At 44.6% G+C, this 25,482-nt stretch overlaps 2 protein-coding genes across 4 annotated transcripts in view; one reads left to right on the top strand and one right to left on the bottom strand.

Moving 5' to 3' along the window:
* Positions 1-4,746, top strand: part of LOC139413092 (B-cell CLL/lymphoma 9 protein-like) — a 55,892-nt gene extending 51,146 nt beyond the window's left edge. For both annotated transcript variants that reach the window (XM_071160144.1, XM_071160145.1), the window contains exons 10-11: positions 163-411; positions 1,460-4,746. In XM_071160144.1, coding sequence (XP_071016245.1) covers positions 163-411; positions 1,460-2,592 — 1,382 coding nt within the window. In that variant the 3' untranslated portion in view covers positions 2,593-4,746. The remainder of the gene's footprint in view (positions 1-162; positions 412-1,459) is intronic.
* Positions 4,379-17,124, bottom strand: LOC139413094 (gap junction alpha-5 protein-like). Of its 2 annotated transcripts, none has more exons than XM_071160147.1 (2): positions 12,272-12,428; positions 4,379-10,723 (listed from the first exon to the last, which is right to left on the bottom strand). In XM_071160147.1, exon 2 carries the CDS (start codon positions 10,690-10,692, stop codon positions 9,478-9,480), a length of 1,215 nt encoding a protein of 404 aa, XP_071016248.1. In that variant the 5' UTR covers positions 10,693-10,723; positions 12,272-12,428; the 3' UTR covers positions 4,379-9,477. The 2 variants fall into 2 exon arrangements, with proteins under 2 accessions (XP_071016248.1, XP_071016247.1); XM_071160146.1 differs by lacking the exon at positions 12,272-12,428 and adding an exon at positions 16,412-17,124 and having other exon boundaries at positions 7,964-10,723.
* Positions 17,125-25,482: the final 8,358 nt, after the last annotated feature.

Below are 25,482 nucleotides of genomic sequence, written 5' to 3'. Positions count from 1 at the left end.
TGTGTGAAAGCTTGAGTTTAATTAGGATTCAGCCCTACGTGTGCTCTGCATAAGAAGATACAGTGGATATTTATGTATCTGATCTCTCCTCTCTCTCTGTATTCTCTCACTCCCCTTCTCTTCCTCTCCCTCTTCTCTCCATCCTCTCCCTCTCCCCTTCAGGAGGGAATGGTCCCACCACAGCACCCCCTTCCAGTAGTGCTTCCAGTCTTCCGTCTGGCAGCCCCTACGCCCTGCCCCCTGAGCCCACGATATCTCAGAACCCGCTGTCCATCATGATGTCACGCATGTCCAAGTTCGCCATGCCCACTTCCACGCCCCTCTACCACGACGCCATCAAAACAGTGGCGAGCTCGGACGACGACTCGCCACCGGCCCGCTCGCCGAACCTGCCACCCATGAACATGTCTGGTAAGAGCTCCAACATGCGGTTATATTTAGCATACAAAACACACACAGCTGCACCAGAGAGGTAGCTGTTTAGACCAGGCCATTTTCCGTTAACGCATCACAAATCATAAATACCTATACATATCTGTATCCAAATTTGCACCTTTCCAATTTTCTTCTACACATACCCCTGGAGCCTAGAACATTCACTATACGAAGGTGTAAGTGTATGCTTATAATTTCTCATGGGCAGGTGGGACGGTAGCTTCCCACCTGGCCCACATCCGGTGAAATTGCAGGGCAAGAAATTCAAACTACAGAATTATAAATATTTAACTTTCATAGACTGATAGATCAATATAAAGCTTCACTTCTTGTTAATCCAGCCGCTGTGTCAGATTTCAAACAGGCAAACCATGCGATTATCTGAGGACAGCGCCCCACATACAAACACATGAAAACATATTTCAACCAGGCAGGTGCGACACGAAAGTCAGAAATGGCGATATAAAAAATGGCCTTACCTTTGATCTTCTTCTGTTGGCACTCCAAAAGGTCCCAGTTACATCACAAATGGTCCATAAAAACTCAGTCATCAGTCAATAATCCACCAAGTTTCCCTCCATCAAAATGCACACAAAATAATTCCCAAACATTACTAAGAAACTTTTCCAAACAAGTCAAACAACGTTTATAATCAAACCTTAGGTACCCTAATACGTAAATAAACGATCAAATTTAAGACGGAGAATTCTTAGTCTTTACCGGAGAAAAAAAACAAAGAACGCGCTCTCATCCTTGGTGTTTCGCCTGCCATATCAGTTCTGTTATACTCACAGATATAATTTTAACAGTTTTAAAAACTCTTGTGTTTTCTATCCAAATCTACCAATTATCCTAGCTTCTGGGCCTGAGTAACAGGCCGTTTACTTTGGGCACGCTTTTCATCCGGACGTCAAAATACTGCCCCCTACCCAAGAGAGGTTAAGCATTTAATGTTTTTGCTCTTTGTTTTATGGTTTGAATCTAGTGATCTCACCCTGCCTTGTCTCTCTGCTGCCTCCTATAGGTATGGGAATGAACCACCACCCGGGCCACAACCGCATGATGGCTCCCACGTCACAAGGCCCCATGCCCGCTCTCAGCCCCATGGGCATGAACACCATGGGCTCCCAGCCCCTCTCCCACGGAATGCCTAACCAGATGCCCTCGCCCAACCCGATGGGGGGACCACACCAGGGGCCCATGGGGCCGGGCATGATGGGGCCTCACGGCATGATGATGCCTGGCGGGCAGGACCCAGGGATGGGCAACCCTCAGATGATACCTCAGGGCCGTATGGGCTTCTCCCACCGAGGCCAGGGATTCCCCCCTGGCCACTCTCCTCCTCAGCAGGTCCCCTTCCCCCACAACGGCCCCGGGCCCCAGGGTGGTTTCCCTCACGGCATGGGCTTCCAGGTGGAGGGGGGCCCCATGGGCCGAATGGGCAACATGGTTCCCGGTGGGGATCCGGGCGGCATGTGTAAACCCAACACCCCTGGAGGAGGCCAGGACTTCAACATGTTCAACAATGATAACGACCTCCACGAGGTCATGCGAACAGGAGCCACCGGAATGCCAGAGTTTGACCTCTCCCGGATTATCCCATCGGAAAAGCCCAGCCAGACTCTGTCCTACTTCCCCCGCGGAGGCGATGGCCCGGGGGTGAAACCTCCTCACCAATCCGGCCCCCAGGGCTTCCCTCCCCATATGCAGGGAATGATGGTGGAGGGGAACCCCAGGATGGGGATGCCCATGCAGGGGATGGGGGGTCCGTCGGGCCCTGGCCACATGGGGGGGCCCCAAGACATGCCAATGGGGAACCCTGGCCACAATCCCATGCGGCAGCCACACCCGGGCCACCCCGGCTTCATGCCGCAGGGCATGATGGGACCCCAGCACCGGATGCTGTCGCCGGGGCAGCAGCCGGGCATGATGGGAGGACCTGGGCAGGGGATGATGCAGGTTAAAGAGAGGGGGGGGCCCATGTACAATCACCCGGGCCCCGTGGGCTCGCCCAACATGATGATGTCACTCCACGGCATGGGTGGCCCCCAGCAGACTATGATGATGCCGCCTCAGATGAGGCCTCGCGGCATGGCAGGGGACATGGGCATGGGCTTCAACCCTGGTCCCGGAAACCCCGGGAACCTCATGTTCTGAGCTGCTACAGCCAAGTAGAAACTAAAGACCTTACTCGGAACCTAGGAGTCTAGAACCTGCGTAAACAAAGGAATACAAATGAGACTTGTGCTCTCTTAGGCGGTTGTTGTGTGGACTGGGGACACATACATTCACTCTGGCACATACTCACACATCCCGAGAGACTTTTGGGCTGTTTTAGCAGTCTGTCGGGTGTGGTGGTGCAACTGCAGCGTGTTCCACTGAGGGGAAGGCGGATGTACACCATTTGAGGGGACTGATCTTTCTCTGTTTGGGGAAACGTAGAATGTACGCTCCGGTGTTCAACGGGCGGATAGGAAATGGGCCTCTTCATTAAAAAAACTTGAGGGATGACCCGGGACCAGAGGTCCGTAGTTGTACTGTTGTTATAAGAACAGCTAAACTACGAAATGTAAAGAACAATGAAGCATTAAAAACACAATGAACTGAATGAACAGACAAAAAGGTCACCGTTTTTTTTTTTTTTTTTTTTTTCCCATTTTTGGCTGTATGTTTACATCTCATCTCATCACTACCCTCCACAGATTCAATGCTCTTTGTATTTGCGTACTGTAATTGTGTTGTTAAAGGGATTTTACTAGTGACTTCTAGTTTGTTTTCCCATCTTCTTTTGTAAAGGAGGGTGGGGGTGTGGAGAGGGGGGTAGGGGTAGGGTAACCAAATGCCGCTGCAACTCCCACTCTGAAATGCTGTTTACCATGTAGGGGGGAGGGGGGGGGGGGTCAAAGTATTTTAAACTGCATTTTCCTTTGTTACTCTACATGATATGCCAAACGATGACCTCATACAGATGATAGTATTATTAAAAGAAAGCACAAACATGATTTAACTGTAAAGAAAGCGTTTTCTTTTCTCCCGTTTTTGTAAAAAAAAACACTTGGTAGGAGGGGTGATTCTCTGGCATACGCAGTGAGGTGCTGATGAGGCCTGGTTTAGAATTGGATATGGGTTTGGGGGGGTGATGTCTGTCACACCTCAAACCCCTCTCAGCCCTGACGGACAAACGGACACGGCAGTAAGCAAAGCCTCTGCTCTCACCCTTCTAGGCTAGAAGTACAGAGAGGAGAGAGAAGAAGAAGCAGCCTTAACCATGTCTGGATTACTTGGAGGGGTGACCATGAAATTTTGCAGAATTTTTTTTTTTTAAAACAAAAATGTCACACAAAAAAAACAACAGAAAATGAGGTCATGGGTTGTATCTGTGTCCCTGCCTCTCCTGTGTTAACACATTTGTCATGCGACTCCATTGAATTTGGTACAGGGCTGTGGTGTTGGAAGACAAATAAAATCTATTGTTTGGTATACAAGTGGCCTGTGTTGTGTCGTATACTGTTTTCCCCCTGGCACACCAGTCAATCACACCTTTTGGAGTCGTCATTGACGTATGATTAATGTCATTTTCCATCAACTATACGGAAAAATCCTTTGTGTCGATTGCAATGGACCTCACAACTGTATGGAGCAATGTGGCCACCTAGTGGAGAAACCCTGGTCAGTGGTGCTTACATCCCATTCTTAGAGTTCCAGGGCCCAATGCCAACAACTCTCCTATTGTGGTACTCCACTCCAGTGGTTCTCTAACTTTTTGGGTTACTGTACCCCCAAGCACATTTTGTTCCCTGAAGTACCCCCCCCCCGTGTGCATTTCACCAGTAAGCCTATGGTCTTTTGAGTCTCTTCGAGTATTCCCTGTGGATAGGCGAAGCACCCCCAGGGTTACCTGGTTGAACTACTGCTCAATAGAGCCTAGTGCATTGTTAAATCCTTTTTGTTTTTGAAGATTGGGACTTTCAGCAATATCCGACAGACTGGTGTTGACAACTGATTTTACTCCCGTGTTGAAATAATGCTTCAAGTGTATCAGGCCAAAATGATAACTATACAATCGGGGCCCGTATTCCTCAGAGTAGGAGTACTGAGCTAGGATCAGGTGTCCCCCCCCCCCCCCTCTTATAACGTAAAAAGGTTAAACTGATTCTAGATCGGCACTGCTACTCTGAGATACGTTGTGAATTCAAGCACAGGTATTGAGACTATTTCCATTGAATGTCCATACATGCACATTGTATGTAAGTTAACCAACCCCCAGGGAATTCTCTTTGGCTCCCATCCAGACCATACCCTGGGAAATGTTGGGAATAGATCCCTAGCCTATTCTCAAAACTTATAAATGCTGGGAATCAGTTCTCAAGGTTTCCTCTGGCTCCGAATGTCCACCAAGGCACTATAATTACCCAGCATTCCAGAGAACAGCCTGGTCCGTCAGCCTGGCCAAGGGGGCTTTGCCCTCGACTAATTTTAGAGCGGGTAAGTGTGTCCTGCAGCTGTGAAGCCAGGCATTCATGCCTCTGGTTTATACACACAGATTAAATATGGCTATAACGAGGGGTTATAAAAGAATGGAAACTGATACTGAAACTCAACAAATGATTGACCCTGTTGCTCGATAAGAGGCCAGTTAAAAAATATATCTCAGATGAGGTGTGTTCATAGGTTAGAAAATATCAGTCAAATACAGTGCATGGTACATATGGGATGTATATATTGAGTTTGTGCTCGTTTGACATTTTGTCTTAATGCGAAGAGAATCAGTGGTCTTTACCGTACACAGTCAATATACAGTACAATGAACGTTGTCATCAGTGTGCAAAATAGAATCGCTCTACTTGAAACATGAGTAGATAAAACAGCTTGCAAATTCATATCATGTGTCACGGGTAAATGTGTTTTTAACGGCTGACAATATATACTTTTATACACTAAATTAACATGAAAACATTTGTAACACTAAAGATACATAGATTTTCACATTGCCTTTTGCTAAAGTGCAAAGTTGACAAAAATGTGATCGCAATGACACCACCCCAATACAATATAATTCACATTAAACAAAGATGTGTTGAAAATTAGCTAGACAATTTTTTTTTGTTAATTCGTATTTAGATTTAGTTAAACATTTCAAAACGTAAATCTGAGATTTAAAAAAGACTATACACACAGATTCTGTAAACCAGTGCAAAACTATTTCAGTTTCTGACCACATACTTTGCCAGATAAAAAAGCTAGATCCTATTTTTATTTATATATATATATATATATATATATATATATATATCAGCCCTTCTGTTTGCTAATTCTGAAAGGGAATGACTTTCCAAAAATTAAGAGAATTCCTTTCTGGCTTTACTAAAACGGTCCTTCCTTGACAATAGACAGGCACTCGTTTGGCAAGATTCGCGGTCAAGGTCTCTGCCCGGTTTTCTGATAGCGATGGAATTTAGGCTTATGAGTGTTTTAATGATGCATCTTCCCTACAACGACCGAAGGAAGATGTAACATGCGTCTGCCAAAACACCACGCAGAGAGAACGGTCGCAAAGTGCGTCGTTGGCGCATTGATACTGATAGGCTCTAAAGAAAAAGAGCGCTGGTCTTGGATCAGCTTTCTCCATTCAAATATTTCCTTAACATTATAATTATTTCACAATACTGACAACGGATCAGCTCCCATTGAGGCAGTTTTTTATGAATAAAGCTTACTCAATGAAAATGCACCAAATCACCGATTTGGCACATCATTGCGCACACATCAGGGAATATGTTGAGACAAATACGGACAGTAGCAAAATCAGGGGTGCAACTTTCACTGTGGAAAGTTGCATTTTTGCCCCCCCCCCATATCATTGGAATATGATACAAAACAGGCAACGGTGTGCTTTAGGACCATGCGGATGCATCCGAGCAGTCAGGTAGGCTGTTTGGAGTGTTTATCTGACTGGATAAAAAATATATATATACACTGCTCAAAAAAATAAAGGGAACACTAAAATAACACATCCTAGATCTGAATGAAATATTCTTATTAAATACTATTTTCTTGACATAGTTGAATGTGCTGACAACAAAATCACACAAAAATTATCAATGAAAATCAAATTTAGCAACCCATGGAGGTCTGGATTTGGAGTGACACTCAAAATTAAAGTGGAAAACCACACTACAGTCTGATCCAACTTTGATGTAATGTCCTTAAAACAAGTCAAAATGAGGCTCAGTAGTGTGTGTGGCCTCCACGTGCCTGTATGACCTCCCTACAACGCCTGGGCGTGCTCCTGATGAGGTGGCGGATGGTCTCCTGAGGGATCTCCTCCCAGACCTGGACTAAAGCATCCGCCAACTCCTGGACAGTCTGTTGTGCAACGTGGCGTTGGTGGATGGAGCGAGACATGATGTCCCAGATGTGCTCAATTGGATTCAGGTCTGGGGAACGGGCGGGCCAGTCCATAGCAGCAATGCCTTCCTCTTGCAGGAACTGCTGACACACTCCAACCACATGAGGTCTAGCATTGTCTTGCATTAGGAGGAACCCAGGGCCAACCGCACCAGCGTATGGTCTCACAAGGGGTCTGAGGATCTCATCTCGGTACCCAATGGCAGTCAGGCTACCTCTGGCGAGCACATGGAGGGCTGTGCGGCCCCCCAAATAAATGCCACCCCACACCATGACTGACCCACCGCCAAACCAGTCATGCTGGAGGATGTTGCAAGCAGCAGAACGTTCTCCACGGCGTCTCCAGACTGTCACGTCTGTCACGTGCTCAGTGTGAACCTGCTTTCATCTGTGAAGAGCACAGGGCGCCAGTGGCGAATTTGCCAATCTTGGTGTTCTCTGGCAAATGCCAAACGTCCTGCACGGTGTTGGGCTGTAAGCACAACCCCCACCTGTGGACGTCGGGCCCTCATACCACCCTCATGGAGTCTGTTTCTGACCGTTTGAGCAGACACATGCACATTTGTGGCCTGCTGGAGGTCATTTTGCAGGGCTCTGGCAGTGCTCCTCCTGCTCCTCCTTGCACAAAGGCGGAGGTAGCGGTCCTGCTGCTGGGTTGTTGCCCTCCTACGGCCTCCTCCACGTCTCCTGATGTACTGGCCTGTCTCCTGGTAGAGCCTCCATGCTCTGGACACTACGCTGACAGACACAGCAAACCTTCTTGCCACAGCTCGCATTGATGTGCCTTCCTGGATGAGCTGCACTACCTGAGCCACTTGTGTGGGTTGTAGACTCCGTCTCATGCTACCACTAGAGTGAAAGCACCGCCAGTGTTCAAAAGTGACCAAAACATCAGCCAGGAAGCATAGGAACTGAGAAGTGGTCTGTGGTTATCACCTGCAGAACCACTCCTTTATTGGGGGTGTCTTGCTAATTGCCTTTAATTTCCACCTGTTGTCTATTCCATTTGCACAACAGCATGTGAAATTTATTGTCAATCAGTGTTGCTTCCTAAGTGGACAGTTTGATTTCACAGAAGTGTGATTGACTTGGAGTTACATTGTGTTGTTTAAGTGTTCCCTTTATTTTTTTGAGCAGTGTATATTTATTATGTCCCCCCCACTTCTAAAACCAAAGTTGTGCCCCTGAACAAAATAGAACTCAATTGATTGAACGTGAAATGTATTTCAATATTATTGAAATAGGCCTACAGCCTACTGTTTATATTTTAATGCAGTCATGTCGAGGCTTCATTTGAAGCATATTTGCATTTGTCGCTTGTTTGTATCAATTGCAAACACATTGGCACCTTTGTATTTCGAGTCGACTTTGTTCTGAAGTTATCGGCGTGACAGAGACATATAAACCATGTGATTCAATGTTTAGCAGAGATTTATGTGTATAAAGTGACGAGCGAGGGCGAAAAAAGCATCCGACGCGCTTCGCTGTTCTAGGAGTTGTCCGAGGCCGTCGTTAGGTTACGAGCGTTTCTCAATTGCAAAGTAGATAACGATGGTTTCGGGAAACAGCTCTGAGATATAATGATGCTCCAACGAATGTTCTAACAATGAATTTAGCCTTAAGATGGTTTTGGGTAACGGGGAACCAGGTCAGTCAGGGTATCTGAACTATGCACTATGAACTATGTCCTCCCCACACCCTGGGAAGCTTGGGATGTCTGCTTTAACCGATGATGGCTCCACATAAATAAAGCCCTTATCAGAATAGGTTGTAGTTTTGTCTGTCTCTCTTTAACCATACAAAGTACACCATTTTTTTTGTTTTAATCCCATGGGTCATTCCTGTAGGTCCTATTGGATCTCTGGTGGGAAGTGATGACAACATCAGGATTCACATGGTGTGTTTGTGTATGCCAACGAAAGTGTCTGCGTGCCTCTGTAAATATAAAGTGTGTGTGTGTGTGTATGTGTTTGTGTGCATGCATGAGAGAGAGCAAGCTTACACACGCAGAGCGTTCGTCTAAGCGTACGTTTGTGGGTCATTGACAGGCAGCCGTCCTTCACATATCTCTCTCTCTCTCTCTCTCTCTGAGTGACAGACTGGCTGTCATCTGTCCCACTTAGCTGTCCCCAGCAGCCAGTCAGTGTCACAAAGCTGATAGTGTGGCAGTGACCCACTCATTCTCAGGTCTGGCACAAGGCCCCCCTGTCTCTCAGGGAGAGACTCCGCGACAGCAGTCAGAGTCAATGTCTCTGTCTCAAATGGCACCGTATTCCCCTATATAGTGCACTACTTTTGACCAAAGCTATATGTGCCCTGGTTTAAAGTAGTGCGCTACACAGGCAATAGGGAGCCATTTAGGACGCAGTCAGACCGAGGTCTCAGACAGTCACATTAGTGGATTAGTCCTGAGGGCTAAATATGAAGGCACTAACCCCTCTACAGCTGTTTGATTAGTTCGAGTATTCCGTTTCATGACTTGTGATACTTTGTGACTTTGTTGACTTCTGCCATGCAGTGTTCCAATTAGTCCCCCACAACAGATGAGTAATAGTCATCCCAGTCTTGAGTGTGTGTGTGTGTGTGTGTGTGTTTGAAACGATCCAGGGACAGTGTGTGTGTTGGGAATTGGAGCTATACAGCCAAGTCATCGGGTCGCACACGGCTACTGGAGCCGCTGGTCTTGCTCAGACGCCTCTTGTCCTTCAGGAAACCATTTTGGAAGCTGTTTTGGAGCAGCGAAGAGGGCGGGGTGCAGGCATTGGGCGTGTCGGCGTGCCCCTCATAGGTCACGTGCAGGAAGTCTTCCGTTTCAAGGTCATTGTGGACAACACGGTGGCGCTCAGTGGCCATGTTGACTGAGTTCTGCTGGTGGGCCAGCCGGTTGTTGAAAGGGGGGCAGCTAGGATGGGGGTGGGATTGGGAATGCATGGGGTGTGTGTGAGGGGAAGAGCTAACACACTGGCTGAAGTCTGGGGGTGGGGTGCAGGGCATGGATGGACGGGGTGGACTGTCAGGTTCAGCGGTGATGACCGTAGCGCTTGAAGGCGTGCGTCCTTGTAGCAGCTGTTGCTGCTGCTGTTGCTGCTGTTGTCGTTTCCTCCTCAGAAACCTCTGACACTGCTTAAAGGCCAGGTGGTAGAGCTCCACGGCGCTGAGAAACAACGACACGCCCGACACGGCCAGCATGAACACGATGAACACATTCTTCTCCGTGGGCCGCGAGACGTAACAGTTAACCGGGTGTGGACAGGGCCGGCTGTGGCACACGTACAGGGCATTGAGGAAGACCCCGTAGAGGATGTACTGCACCACGATGAAGACCACCTCCATTAGCGTCCGGATCAGGATGCTCAACACGTAAGTCTGCAGCAGCGCCCCGCGCAGACGCACCCGGCCCATGCCGCTGCCCTCCTTCCCGCACTCTCCCCCCTTCTCTTCCCCGTGCTCCAGATAATGCTTCTCCTCTCCGCCTTCCCCTCCTCCTTCCTCCCCGTCACCTCCCCCCTGGTCCTCCTGCTCCTTGCGCCGGCGTTTCTCCTCCATGCGCACCGTGTGCATGGCGTGGCCCATGTAGATGAGCGACGGCGTGGACACGAAGACAATCTGCAGCACCCAGTAGCGGATGTGGGCGATGGGGAAGGCCGTGTCGTAACAAACGTTCTCGCAGCCGGGCTGCTCCGTGTCGCAGGTGAAGTCCTCTTGCTCGTCGCCCCACGATGACTCGGCGGCCGTGCCCAAGACCAGAATACGAAAGATGAAGAGGATGGTGAGCCACACCTTGCCCACAGACGTGGAGTGCTCCTGCACCTCTTCCAAGAAGTTGCCCAGGAGACTCCAGTCGGCCATCACCCGTCACACACCACACTTCTGGAACGGCCTGGGAGAGAGTAGAGCAGTCAGGGAACAGTCAGTCATCATCTATAACTACCATCTAGCCTGGTCCCAGATCTGTTTGCGTTGTCATTCCAACGCCAATGGTCACTGGGATGCCATTGAGGGTAGGAGTTGGCAAGACATTACAAACAGATCTGGGACCGCGTTAACTACGATCTACTGCGCTTATAGATAAATGAATGACGTTTCTGCATTGAATGAAAGTGCTGTTGTTGTTCTGTGGGATATTTGATTTGTGTTTCTTTTTTTCAGGACGTTTGATTATTCTGTTTCATGGCTTGTCACACTTTGTGACTTAATTCACTTGTGTCATGCAGTGTTGACTTGTGTTATTATTTGACTGGTTTCCAAGTTTCTCTCCATTACACCAAAGTATTCTGTGCTGTGTTGAGCTGCTCTGCTCTGTACAGTACCTTACTGTACTGTACCGAGTAATGCTGTACTGTACCGTACTGAGCAATGCTGTGCTGTATTGTACCAGACGATGTATTTGGGGCTGTGGAGTGGGTATATTAATAGACTTTTCTCCCTGCGTGGCCACAGTGGGCTCAGTAGACTGACCTAGTTTGAGCCAAGTATGTTCCCACAGCCCTGCCTGCCTGGCCCAGCAATCTGGGAAATCGGATGTCAGTTTTAAGGAAGTCTAAAGTCAACAGAAACACAGAAATAAACATGTCACGGGGCTTATCTTTGCATTACTTAGCCTGGGAAAGAGTGAGACATACTGATTTACATTTCCTTTGGCCAGAGATTGGTGGTGCATGTTTCTTGACACATTAAAAACAAACAAGGTATAATAAGGAAGTGGTGACTGGTAAGATGTAAAACATGTATAAAGAGCTAAGAGCGAATAAATCAATGCACTTTGTTTCTGTTGATAGAAATGAATCAGTCTCAGAACTGAGTCAAGACATTTCCAAAGAACCCGTTCCCTCAAAAGCAATTTCCAATAACAGACGTCATATGGTCACATGACAATATACAGTAAAGAACTATGTTATTTCTAGTCTAGGAAAGTCTTGGTGGTTGTTTAGGTCTAACTTATGAACACCGGAGCTTTACCATTTCATCACCCCATGAACTCTACTCTCAGCTCTTCTCTCTGCGCATATACATCTGCACTAGAACTAGCAGCGTTACCTGCCCCGGTACCAAAGCCCTGGCCCTTGCAGAGCAAAGGAAACAGCTACTTCTATGTTGAACACTACTAGCACACACAGCTCACTAGCTGGCGATTCCACATCGCCTCCGTGAGCACAGACAGTACAGTAGTGTGTACTCCAGACTCCCCCCACTCACACTCAAACAAAGGATAAACTAAGTAGGGTCTATTGAACAACGTTTCATAGTACTTCGTTTCATACAGTAGGCACACAGTGAAAACCTTTATTCAACTAAATAGCATATGTAAAAAGACAGCAATACAAACTTGATGTTTGACAAACTATGCAGTATGATAATTACCGTTGTACAGACTAAGTGGTTCAAGTTAAGGTTGTGTTCACTCCTAAGAAGTTGTGTTCAGTCTTACCAGCAGAGACATTGAACCTTCCTTTGACTAAAATCCATCTGGCACTGAAGGTTGTATTTACTCCAGACTGTGTAGACCCTCAGTCTTTCTCTCTAGACGAGACGGTGTGTTACTGTAACGTTGTAGCATTTCCCCCCTCTTTCTCCCTCACTTCTCCTGAAGGGCAGGACCAAAGGAAAGTATGGAGTTGCAGCATCAGTGCTCTTTAAGCTCAAGTGAGGGTGTTGATTAGACAGTGTGTGTGTGTGTGTGTGTGTGTGCGTGCGTGCGTGCGTGTGTGTGTGCATGCGTGTGTGCATGCATATGTGTGTGTGTGTGTCTGAGGAAGAGGGTAAGTGGGGCAATAAGGTTTCCCTTCTTCATCTACAGCGGACCAATAGCTTGTGTGTGAGGACAATTTAAGCTCTAGTGGCCACATGACAGTGACCTCAGGCAAGTTATGGGAACTATGGCTGAGTGGAAAGTCGTTTTTTTGTTGTAAGACATAATAGAAATAATACTGGCCCATATTGGTGTATAGAAACGGTTATTCAAACACGGCAAAATAACCTGGAATGTTTTTTTACTGCTGGTGCACATTTTGACAACAGTCATTGAGACCGACTCACTTCCCATAGAAACGCCCCTCCCTTTGCATTTCTGTCTGAGGGGTCTTGGTCGCCATCCTGTCTCCCCCCTAGGCAGTCGAGGAAGCAATGTCAAACAATATGATTTCCTACTGCCACGGCACTTAAAAGGAAATCGCCCGTACTCAAGAAAACCAGTCTCTCTGCGCTTTGAGAAAAAAACTCTTACATCGTTTTTTTCTCACACCCAGCAGGCCAAGCAGTCCTGCTGTCAGTGTTAAAAATAAATACCCCCAGACCAGCTCATTATGGTTTTCCTCAGTGCTCGTTGGCACTTTGCAGGCCCCGTCTTACTTAGATCAGCACCAGGACAATGTACCTGACTGGGGTCTTGGCAGCTGGGGGTACTTTAGGGAGGAAGAAGGTGCTCCCTCTGCCCTTCCGTCCTGCTCCTGCTGTTGTTAACCTCGGAAAGGAGAACAATGATGCTCGCTTTACAGTGCTTGGTGCTTGTCTGAAGTCCATATAAATAGGAAAACTAGAATGGACAAAGCCCGTCAGTCCACGGCAATTTCACACTCATGGCTACACAGAACATTGACTTAAATGGGAATGTCCCTTGTGGTAATTAAGTTTCTGTGCTGGTGACACTGAGGGCAGCTGTTGAACGGAGAGAGAAGGGGGTAAATACCGGGGGTAAATACCTTGAAAACACTCTGGGACACCTGATAGGAGAGGACAGTGTGGTTCTTTCTGTTCTGTGATATAAGGAAATCCTTTTTTCTACGTTTTGTCTCGTGTCTGTGTTAACCAAATAATGATAGTCCCAACGCTCCTTGACTCCCTTATCATTCTTGTTCTCGCTCTTATGCTCCTTTCTGTTCCTAGGCAGTCATTGTAAATAAGAATGTGTTCTTAACTTGCCTAGTTAAATAAAGGTTAAATATATATATCTTATATATTTTTAATGAAATCATTCACACACCCATGTCGTCTAGATCTACACAATGTGGCTTGATTGCTGTACACTCCACACCAAACACTATTTCCACATTCCTGGAGGTCAATGCATACATACAGTATGGTCCCTCTAGGTCAGTCACAGCAAGATAGATGATTTGGACTCACGTTTTCCTAGCAGACTTGACTCTTAGCTCCCTGACTCATTTGAAATAGGGGAGACAGTCCACTGGGGCCTTTGCCTTCCCACACTGCTCATAAAAAAAAGTTATGATTAACATAATCAATCTTCATACAGACCAGTTAGTCACAAATGAAAAATCTTCCCATCAGGGATAGTTCACATTTGAAAGTAGAAAATGAGATGAAATGTCAAAAAGGTGAACTCTCTCTCCAGCAGGGTTTACTAAAGTTTGGTACCTGAATGATAGCCTTCCGTAGAGGTGCTGTAATTGCAGAGTAAAGCAGCCATGACTTTGTTATGTTATGTTGTGGTACACACACACACACACACACACCATTTACTCCCAGTTATTGCCACCTGGGAGCTACAGACTAAAGGGTTTGGACGTTTGGATCATCTTTAGCCTATCCTTATAGTCTATACGCAAATCCACACTTTACTTTACTTTTAGAAGTCTGGCCAATGAGGGTAATGGACTCCTCCTGAATCGTTCAGTCCCTTTTACTTATTTACTTTTAAGAGACTACTTAAGACCATTTGTCACGTTCTGACCTTTATTTCCTTTGTTTTGTCGTTATTTAGTACGGTCAGGGCGTGAGTTGGGGTGGGCAGTCTACGTTTGTTTTTCTATGATTTTGGGATTTCTATGTTTCGGCCTAGTATGGTTCTCAATCAGAGGCAGGTGTCATTAGTTGTAACTGATTGAGAATCATACTTAGGTAGCCTGGGTTTCACTGTTGGTTTGTGGGTGTTTGTTTCCGTATCTGTGTTTTTCACCACATGATACTGTTTCGGTTTTGTCATTTCACGTATTCGTTTATTGTTTTTGTATTTCATAGTGTTCAGGGTTTTTGTTATTAAAAACGATATGGACACTTACCACGCCGCATATTGGTAATTGCCACTAGTCATTCGAAGCTGAATTATTTATCAAGCGACTTATTTAAGTGTCTAAAGTCAACTGCTTCTACGAAAGGTTAATGAGAAAGGTATATGTCGTGTGTGTGTAAAGGCGTCAGCACCATCTAACTGTGGATGTCTCAGAGTTGACATCATGTCCTTTCTTTTCAGCTCCAACACCATCCTTTCATGTCACTCGAAGCCCACTGAATACTGTTGGCCACATTTCGCCTCAAGGTCACAGGACAATGTAATATTAAGATATTACATCAGGATAAGGCTCCACCCATTATTAATAACAATAGTCCAAGCTCTGAGAAAGTATGACTTCCCTATGTTGACTTTCTCCTGCTCTCTATATTGTTTGGCTTGCCGCTCTTTTCCTTCCTTTATGTCATGTTTGTTTTATTTTCGGGCTCGATTTCACGTCACTTATCTTGCATGTGCTCTCTGGCTTATCATCCGAATCTGCTCGGTGCTGCTAGCATGATCACCAGCAGCACAAACGAGAAGTCTAAGGGACAAGGAGGTTTTTTGTCTTTGGAGGCAACGCCAGAGCAGTTGACTATAAACTGCTTTTATATGTTTAGGCTGCAATCCCTTGGTCTGAAAGAGTCAACTTTAGATCTCAAATTCATCTGGCAGGTCGGGTAATATTTCAGTACTAACAAAACAAGGCTTAATCGTTCAACGACACAGCAGATGCTGCAGATCTATGCTGACTTAGAAACTGCTAATGTAAAGTTGTATGCATTGTCCATGGCATGCACAGACACATGCATCCACACATACACTACATGCACGCACCAGTGGTGTAAAGTACTTCAGTAAAAATACTTTAAAGTACTAATTAAGTACATTTTTTAAGGGGTTATCTGTACTTTACTATTTATATTTTTGGACAACTTTTACTTTTACTTCACTACATTCCTAAAGAAAATAATGTATTTTGTGTACTTCACACTCAAAAGCACTTGTTACATTTTGAATGCTTAGCAGGACAGGACAAGGGTCCAATTCACACACGTATCAAGAGAACATCCCTGGTCATCCCTTTTTCCTCTGATCTAGCGGACTCACTAAACACAAATACTTCATTTGTAAATGATGTATAAGTGTTTGAGTGTGCCCCTGGCTATATGTATATTTAAAAAACAAGAAAATGGTGCTGTCTGGTTTGCTTAATATAAGGAATAAAAATATTTTGTACTTTTACTTTTGATAATTAAGTATATTTTAGCAATTACATTTACTTTTGATACTTAAGTATATTTAAACTCAATACTTTTACTCAAGTAGTATTTTACTGAGTGAATTTCACTTTTACTTGAGTAATTTTCTATTAAGGTATCTTTACTTTTACTCAAGTATGACAATTGGGTACTTTTTCCTGACTCACACACACACACACACACACACACACACACACACACACACACACACACACACACACACACACACACACACACACACACACACACACACACACACACACACACACACACACACACACACACACACACTCTATACCTGAGATGCAGCTGCTTAGACCAGGCTGGTTCCTTTTCTGTTAAAAATGAAAATGCAGAAAGGTTTTCTCAGTGCTCAGGTGACAGGGAAGAAAAGTGAAGGACTCTCAATATTAGGGCTAAGGAATATTGTAGTAGAGCAGTCGTAGTCTCCGTTTCAGTATTAAGGCAAAGGGCTGTCACTGAGAGGGTGAAATCCAAGTCTTGGTCTCTCTTTCTAGGCTGTGTGTCTCTGTTCAGACAGAAGACTCCTCGTCATGTCTTGTCTTGACAGAGAAAGTTGTGTCTGTCAGGGTAAAGCAGAAAACTTAGTCTCTTTCAGTGTCCTGGCTAAAGATGACAGGGTTTGTCCCCCAATGTCGAGTCTCTCTTCTAGAGTCCAAACAGAAAGCTGTTTATCTCTCTCCCCTGAGGCAGAAAATTGAGTCTATCACCAGTTGGCTTGATGTGTTGAGGGATCAAATCCACTATCCGTCAATGATCAGCGGAAGAAAACAGAATCTTTCAACTTTAAGAAAACTGAAATGTTTTCGTCAACTATAATGACTATTTCCCTCTCTTTCCCTTTTTTCATTCCTTGGCAGAGATCAGGGTAGAGGGACTGGTGATGCAGACTTCGAGGACGGACGGAGTAGATGAGGGCACAGACCTCAGGCTGATGAGCTAGAGCAGCTGTCTGTAATGTAGGAGACTACTAGACAGACCACGGGCAGAAATGCAGCCTTAAGAATGGTGGCAGTGGAAGAAATACCAGACATCACTTGTGGCCTGTCCTTCCTACCATACCCAGCACCCGGCAGCCCTCCAATAGCCTCCTCCCTTCCTCCTCCTCCTCTCCTCCTTTGGCTTCCTCTCTCTCTCAGCCCACAATGCCCTCGGTTTGCCTGCCTGGTAATCTATTCTAGAGAGAGGAATATCTCAGGTCAGGAGGGGAAGTCAGATTGTATTAGAACACAATGGCAATTCTACATTGGCCACTAACTCCCATTTTGTCTCTGCTCCCTAAACCATACATAGACGCACGCACGCACGCACGCACGCACGCACGCACGCACGCACGCACACACACACACACACACACACAAAGGGAGAGAGACTGAGAGAAAGAGAGGGGCACATGCAATCTATTTTCAAGTAACCAAATTACAACTTGATTTTCCATGACTTCCTGGGTTTTACTGATTGCTTTGCAAGGCATGTTTGGAATACCATTACAGCCTTATGGCTATAAGCAAGTACACACTTAGAAAGAAGGTTTCCAAAAGGGTTCTTCAGCTGTCCCCATAGGAGAACCCTTTTTGGTTCCAGGTGGAAGCCTTTTTGGTTCCATGTAGAACTCTCTGTGGAAAGGGTTTTACATGGAACCCAAAAGGGTTCTACCTGGAATCAAAAAGGGTTCTCCTATAGGGACAGCCAAAGAAACCTTTTGGAACACATTTTTAAATAATCAGAATATAGGCTGCGTTCTGGCATTGATATGGACAGCTGCAGTATTCCAACCGTTCAAATTCGACTGATCGCCTACAGCTCTGGCATGATTCAACGACAATTATTCCTTCTACAAAAACAAATGTGCCTTTCACAAAGGACCATGGAGAATTTTCAGGCAAGCACATGGTTGGTCTGAAAATTTCAGGTTCATGGCATCAACTGTCATGTCAGTCATTGTAGACCAATCAGCATGGCCAGAGGAGCTCAATCGTAACCACACAGAGAGCGTGTTTGTCTCCTGTGGGTGCTAGGCCTTTATTTACCCCTTCTTCTCCAACCTCAAATCAGAAAGAACAGCTTTGTGATGTTCAGACTTGTGACAAAACATCTGTCCGAGAGGGTACACATTTAGCCGGTTGTCTTGGTATCATGAGTTTTCCTGCTAGGTGATTGTCTCGTCTGGAGTTAGGTCCTGGCACCAGTGTCCACACAAATCTGGGGGAACTCATCTCTACACTAGACCACATTTAACGTCTGAAAACATCCACGTTAGATATTTGGAGTGAACTGCCCCTTTAATTTGAATGAATAGGCCTGTATCAGGAAGCTGTTTACAGCTTCTCAATCTTTACAGGTTTCTAAATCTTTTCATGTCCTAGTTCGGTTGGCCCCTCAACACGCTTTGGGTTGGACCAATCACAGCTCTGTCAAGGAGCAGTAGATAATGCAGTGAGTGACCTGTGCCAGCAATAGGGGGCTTTTGACCTTTTGGCCCCAGTTGAAGCAAATGGGAAACATCGAGGTTCCTCTTTCTGATGAAGTCGGTTGGAGGCCAAAATGTTATGTGATCCGCATTAGGTGATAATCATTAGGCTACGGTGACAATCCTTTCACTCTCTGTCTCTTCCACTGTTCTCGGTAATTCCCTCCCTCCCTCTACGGGGATGGGGTTTGTAACTTTAAGTGGAACGTGTGAGCAGGCCTCTAGCACTTGTCATCAGCACCTCTCTGAATCCCGACACCTCTCATATCGCCTCTCTATATTGCTGGTCATGAGAACGAAGATAAAATGCCTTCCCTTTATTTAGCACTCTCTCACTCCAGCCAGCTTAGGTGAGAGCAATGCCAGGGCAACCGCCTGCCTATGAGCCTGTCAGGAATGAGCCTTGCTTATGTCCCGATGAAAGGGGAGAGAGAGGACATACTAATGTGGTGAGGATGGGTACACTGACTAGATTCAGCAACCTAATGTAACCGTTCAGAATACTTAAGTACATATTTCATCTAGGGGTGGGTCCAGACCTGGGTTCAAATAGTATTTGTTTTCCGCCCCAGTACATTCGCTGCACTTGACGGAGCTTGTCTAGTGGATGAAACCAATAAAGTGTGCCAAAAGTGCAAACCCCGCCCACCTGGCACCTCCAAGCTTAATTAAACAATCAAAGTACCTGAAATGGGACAAGTCTGGATGGGATATGATGATTTATATAATGAAAACGAGTTAATATGCAGGTTTACACAATAGATTAAGCCAAAAGACTGAATGTGTAGAAAATGAGGAGTTGTCCAACTGTCGCTAATCTTTGTCATTGTCAAATTCCAACTCAATCTCTTAAAGGGATAGTTCAACCAAATTCCAAAATGACATTGGTTTACTGTGGCATGAATCCAATGCCAGTCTCTGTCCTGATATAACATGTTTCATGTCCAAATCATACCAAAATGTCTACAATTGATTCTGTAGCTCAATTAAGGGCTGGATTCAATCCGTATCGCGGAAGACCTGTATTAACATTTGAAGGTAATCTTCTGAATGAGACGACATATGCAGCGTTTACTGTGAATGCAGTCTCAGCGAACGCGGGAACATTGGCCTAAAATTTCAATCGAGCAATAACGCGGATCTTCTGCTATACGTCTGCGGTACTCTTTGAATCTAGCCTTAGGTTTATGATTTGGACAATGTGAAAAAAATGTCCTAGTCCAATAGCATGTGTACCATTATGTGTTGCCATTAAAGCATATGCTAAGTGGAATATATTTTTATTATTATTATTATTATATGTAAAGTTTTCACATTATGTCAATATGTCTCATTCATAAGTGACGTATTTGTTGGAAATTGGGTGCATTGTTAGTTTTGGCATAATTTTGGGGATTTAGTCTAGTCTTAGTCATTTTGTCATTTGAATAATGATTTAGTCTAGTTATTGTCAAAATGACGGAAAACAAAGGGCCGTTTTTGTCAACTAGATGCCCTTTCTTTAACCTATAGGACACATACATCACTGACTTCCATGTGCACAAACATACATAGCCTTGTCCTACCAACATATATTTCTGCATAAAATACTATTCTCTTCCCAGCAGCAGAAATGAGAGAGAGAGAGAGAGAGAGAGAGAGAGAGAGAGAGAGAGAGAGAGAGAGAGAGAGAGAGAGAGAGAGAGTAGCACAATCACCAGATGGTGCAGCAGAGTATTGGCAAAGTAATATGGGTTGCACCTCCATCACTCGGTGACATTGCCATTGTTATCAACGTTCCACAGATGCTGCAGCCGCGTTGGTGTTCAAAAGTAGAATGGGAGCTAATGACTGTTTCGCCCAGTGATGTAGTCGAGTCACTAAACCTCAAGTCTGAATCGAGTCGGACGGTTTATAATTGGAGGTGGAGCGGAGTCTGTCTGCCTGTCTGCCCACGCTCATCGCTTGCTCCCCCGCAGCTCACCAGCTGATGTAGGCTGTGTGGCGTCCTTCCCACTGCAGAATAGAACTGCACAGCGCGTCGCGCTGCTATTATGACCTGTGCTTATCACTGTAAAGCTCTCAATCTCTCCAAAACCTCTAGTTCAGTCCACTTAGCGGTCAGATTTTAGTCACAGAGATCATTTTGTCTTATCTCGTTTTAGTCAACTGAAATGTAATTATAGTTTGTTCTGGGCCTATTTAGTCAATTATAGTGTGGTCAAATGCCACTGAAATATAGGTGTTTGACTAATATTTTAGTCATTATTTTAATTGGCGAAATGAACACTGTTGTGCAATGCCAGCAGAAACATGTCGTTTGGCTTCACAATGGTAAAAAAAAAAAAGACAGGTGTCTCTTTAGGAGGTTAATACTTTGACCATTAAAATCTCTGTTTCGAGCACAAAAAGAGACAAAAACAAAAAGCAAAGTAAACCCCTTGGTGTTCGCCTCCGTTTCCCCTGGTGGACCCGTGTCACCTCTCATTCTTTTCTTTAACCTCCCTGAACAATAGGGAGAAAGACAGCAGCTTTCCCTACTCAGCAAAAGGGTTCACTCTTATCGACTCCGCCCAACAAAAGTTCTGCTGATATTTCTTTCCCCGAACTGACATCTGAACCTGGTATTAAGAATAGAAAGAACAGAGAGAGAGCGAGAGACAGAGAGGGGAAAGCACTTTCTGCGATGGCGACCCGGCCCGGGAACGTTCTCACTGCAAGGAAAAGTGAATGCCAGACACATTTTCAACTCAGTTTTCAATTTCACGGTACTCTGTCAAATCCTTGCTCATCTCTGAATTACCTCATGCAAGATTTAAGTGTGTGAAGTTGGAATGATTAGGAATTCTTCCAGTTTAAAATAAGAGTTTGACATTGAAATGAACATGAATTCAGATAGCATTCATTCTTCATTGATCTTTGGATGATTCTGAATTAGCAGTCTATCCAACCAACAAGACAAAATTGCTCATTGCAATCCAAACCTTTGAAGTGTTCCTGAAAAGTGCATACAAGTTGTCCTACGGTCACACACAATATCCACTATAGTGCCTTGAAACTATAGAAAAAATAGATTAGAAAACCATAGGCCTACTATGACTTTGTGACAACAATTTTACGTGTTGATATTCAGTGCCATTTCTCAGAAGCCCTTTAGCCGACCCAACTTTGATAGTTGTGGGAGGTTTTGAATGGATTGCAGGTGTCGGAGTAAAAAAATTAAAAATGATAGATTTTTGGTTTTGATGGAAAAATACTCCCGTCTGAACTGAAACGACTAAAACTAGGTAGAAAGTGGCTAAACGATTTAAAGAGATTGAACGGGATCTTAAGTACTTACAAATTTGTAACACATTGTACGAATCGGAATTCCTAACATATCATATGAATTGCAGGAAACAAATTGTTATTCATATAGAGTTGCTCTTTACGTGGTCCTTCACATGTGAGATATGTCAGAAAAATACACACAAAAAAAGAACAATTAGAAAGTTCTATGTGCACAAACACCTTTAAACTTGGTGCTACAAGGTACTATCTGCAATCCAATCACACATAGCTAATAATGATATGCAAGGTGAGGTCATGAAAGAGGGAGACATCACAAAACAGTTCTGAGGTCTGGGACTTGTTTACTCATCCAGAGCTAAGCTTTAGCGATGTTGCTAAAGCTAAGCTATAGCAGTGTTCTCCATAGGATATGGTGTATTTGTCAATTTTAAACTATCCTTTTTATGTGTGAACGTGTATTAATATATTTGATGATGCGATTTAGAAAGAAGGGAAGGTGTTATTTTCCCAGAGGAAATTGCAGCCACTATTTCAATGTAATTTCCTGTCCTAGATAGAAAACGCACGTTTAGGTTCTACCTCCGAAGAATGACGAAGGCTACTTATACTTATTTATGAATTGGGTGTGGGAATTTCAATGTGGAGTAAACATCAACAAATAGGGCACTGACAGCTGTCAGTGTAGCTAGCTAGCATGCTAACCTTATCTAGCTAGCTAATGTATTCTGTTGTTGCTGGTGTTTTTTTTACTACACTGTATTCAATAGATTAGCCAGCTGGCTCTATGGCTGTTTCTGGAGCAGGATTTGTCATAAGCATTGATTTAGGGAAACCACTGGCCTATCTTTGACTTTGTCATCTATTGTTATCTCCAACGTTTTGTCAGCTTTCATAAATTGCGGCCGCAAATTCGTCATAGAAATAGTTACAATAAGATGAAGTGCCTATGGATAACTATTGAAAGATAGCTGATATGTGTTTTTCTACATTGTAATGGACTTGGTGCAACCCTTGGTAGGCAGGCTGCTGGCAGGCTTCTGCTGCGGTACAACAAAGCCTGTGCTCATGATTCTCACATGGGAAGTGAAATGATAGGCTACAATGACTTCCCACTGGGCACAGACGTCAGTTCAATGTCTAGTTTTGATTTATATTTGGTTGAGTTGTCAACTATTCTGAATTCAACGTGAATTCAATAAAAATGGTTTGGTCATTGGATTTAGGTTAAAGTTGACATTAAAAAAATGCCCTTACATTGATGACTTTTTGTAAATCCAATGAGTTTTCCACGTTGATTCAACGTCATCATATTTTTTTGGTGTTAGTTGAAATGACATGGAAACAACATTGATTCAACCAAATTTTGCCCAGTGGGTTTGCTCACGATCATGCACGCCACGAACGACAATAAACTGTAAGTCCCTTGAACTTTCTTTCGAGGGTGCCTTTTCATTATCTGGATAAACACTTGTGGTTTCTAACGTTACACCAATCAAAACAGGGGAACGTGTAGTGAAGCAAAGGTACTACTACTGCTACTACCTACACATTACTGACTTTATTGTCCCCATGGGGAAATTTTGTTGCAGTGTCATGTACACGTTTAAAGTGGAATTTAAATACAAAACATATTATTTAACTAGGCAAGTCAGTTAAGAACAAATTCTTATTTACAATGACAGCCTAGGAACAGTGGATTAACTGTTCAGGGGCAGAACGACAGAGTTTTACCTTGTCAGCTTGGGGATTCAATCTAGCAACCTTTCAGTTACTGGCCCAATGCTGTAACCACTAGGCTACCTGCCACCCAAATTGACATCACAACAGTTACATACTACATGCTGGCCTTACTGGGTCGATAGGAACATTAGCCCGAGCTATTTAGAAGGGCTATCACACCTGGCACAAATTATTGTCTAGTTCTGTTTTCCCTGCAGAGAGGGGCCCTATACCTGCGCCCAGCAGGGAGTAGTTCAAAGTCCGGGTACAGGGGGTGGCTTGGGTCTAAAATGATTTAGTGAGCCTTGCAGAGGGCCCTGACCTTAAAGATCTCATCCAGGCCTGTCTGTTTGACTCCAAGTACCTTGCATACTGTGGTGATAATCATTCTCAGCATATTTCTCTGGCTGACAGTGGCATTGCCAAACCAACAAACAATCCAAAAAAGTTGAAATACTCTCAATGAAAGATTTGTAAAACAGAGTCAGTATAGTACAGTCAACATTAAAAGTACAGCGTACAGGTTGACTCTTTTTGTAGATCAGGTCTGTACATTTACTCCACTGAAGCGTATTGTCCAAGAGGACACCCAGATATTTGTATTCCTCTGCAATCTCTATGTTCTGACCTCTGATAGATGTTGCAGAAGTAGGTGTCTATGAAGTCTATGCACATCTCTTTGGTCTTGTTGGTATTGAGGACCAAGTGTGATTCCTCACACCACTCTACCAAGTAATTTAGGACTGGGCCATGGTGTTCCTCATCATCATCATGCAACAGGCTGATCAAGACAGTGTCATCAGCGAACTTAACGAGGTGTCTGTCAGGATGGGAACTATTACAACTATTAGTGTACAAGTTGTACAGGAGTGGGGACAAAACACATCCCTGAGGAGAGCCTGTGTTGGTGGTGCGTATGTCCGACACGTGGGGACCTATGTTGACCCGCTGTGACCGCTGGCTCAGGAAGTCCAACAGTCACAAAACCAGCCCCTCATCTAAGGAGAAGTCCCGAATGAGTCTCTGTGCCAGAATGTAAGGCTGGATTGTGTTGAAAGCAGAAGAAAAGTCAACAAACAAAACCCTTACATGGGATTTGGCACCCTCTAGATGTCTATAGACCATGATGAGGAGAGTAAGAATGGCATCATCAACTCCTCTGCTGGGCTGATAGGCAAACTGAAATGGGTCGAGGAGCTTCTAGGTGGCGCTGAGAACATTACAATTCACAATTTTCTCATGTCATTTCATTACTGAGGATGTCAAGGCAACAGTCATTCAGCACAGAGGGATTAGCTGCTTTAGGAATTGGTATAATTATTGAGTTTTTCCACATTACTGGCAAGTGTTGCTGGTCGAGTGAAGATTGGAAATGTCAGCACATTGCTTTACAATTGGCTGGTGATTTTACAGACATTTTCTACTACTACTACTACTACTACAACATTCTGTAGGGTTGGGTCTCCTGGTCTAGATACCTGACTCTCAGTCATCCCTCTGCCTTGGCCTAATTTCACACTGCTTGGTGGGGCACCTCACCGTCTGACTGCACATAACATACATGCTAGACTCATAGAGTCATTCAGTTTCTACCGATTTACCCTGTTCAGTTTATTTGTCCACAAATAGGATTTATGAAATGGCAAAATAACAAAACCTTGGTATAGATTACAGATCTAGTTATAGATTTTTGAGTTTGAGGGAAATAAATGTACTAAGTTCCATTGTGATGTCTCTCAGGAAGCTAAATGTGAGTGCTAATGAGTATCATAACACAATCTTTTGAACTGTGGCCTTTTAACCTTTTAACAAGAAGTACTCAAGTTTTAGACAAAATTACAATTTCCAGGTACTTCCCTCTATCACGTTTCAAGGTAAGACCCAGATGC

The sequence above is a fragment of the Oncorhynchus clarkii genome, chromosome 7, assembly GCF_045791955.1.
Source record: "Oncorhynchus clarkii lewisi isolate Uvic-CL-2024 chromosome 7, UVic_Ocla_1.0, whole genome shotgun sequence".
Classification (NCBI taxonomy): domain Eukaryota; kingdom Metazoa; phylum Chordata; class Actinopteri; order Salmoniformes; family Salmonidae; genus Oncorhynchus; species Oncorhynchus clarkii.
This window is presented reverse-complemented; position numbering and strand designations above follow the sequence as displayed.

Bases quoted from the DNA above. Each gene is read 5' to 3' on its own strand.
- LOC139413094 (XM_071160146.1), bottom strand. From the start codon at position 10,692: ATGGCCGACTGGAGTCTCCTGGGCAACTTCTTGGAAGAGGTGCAGGAG.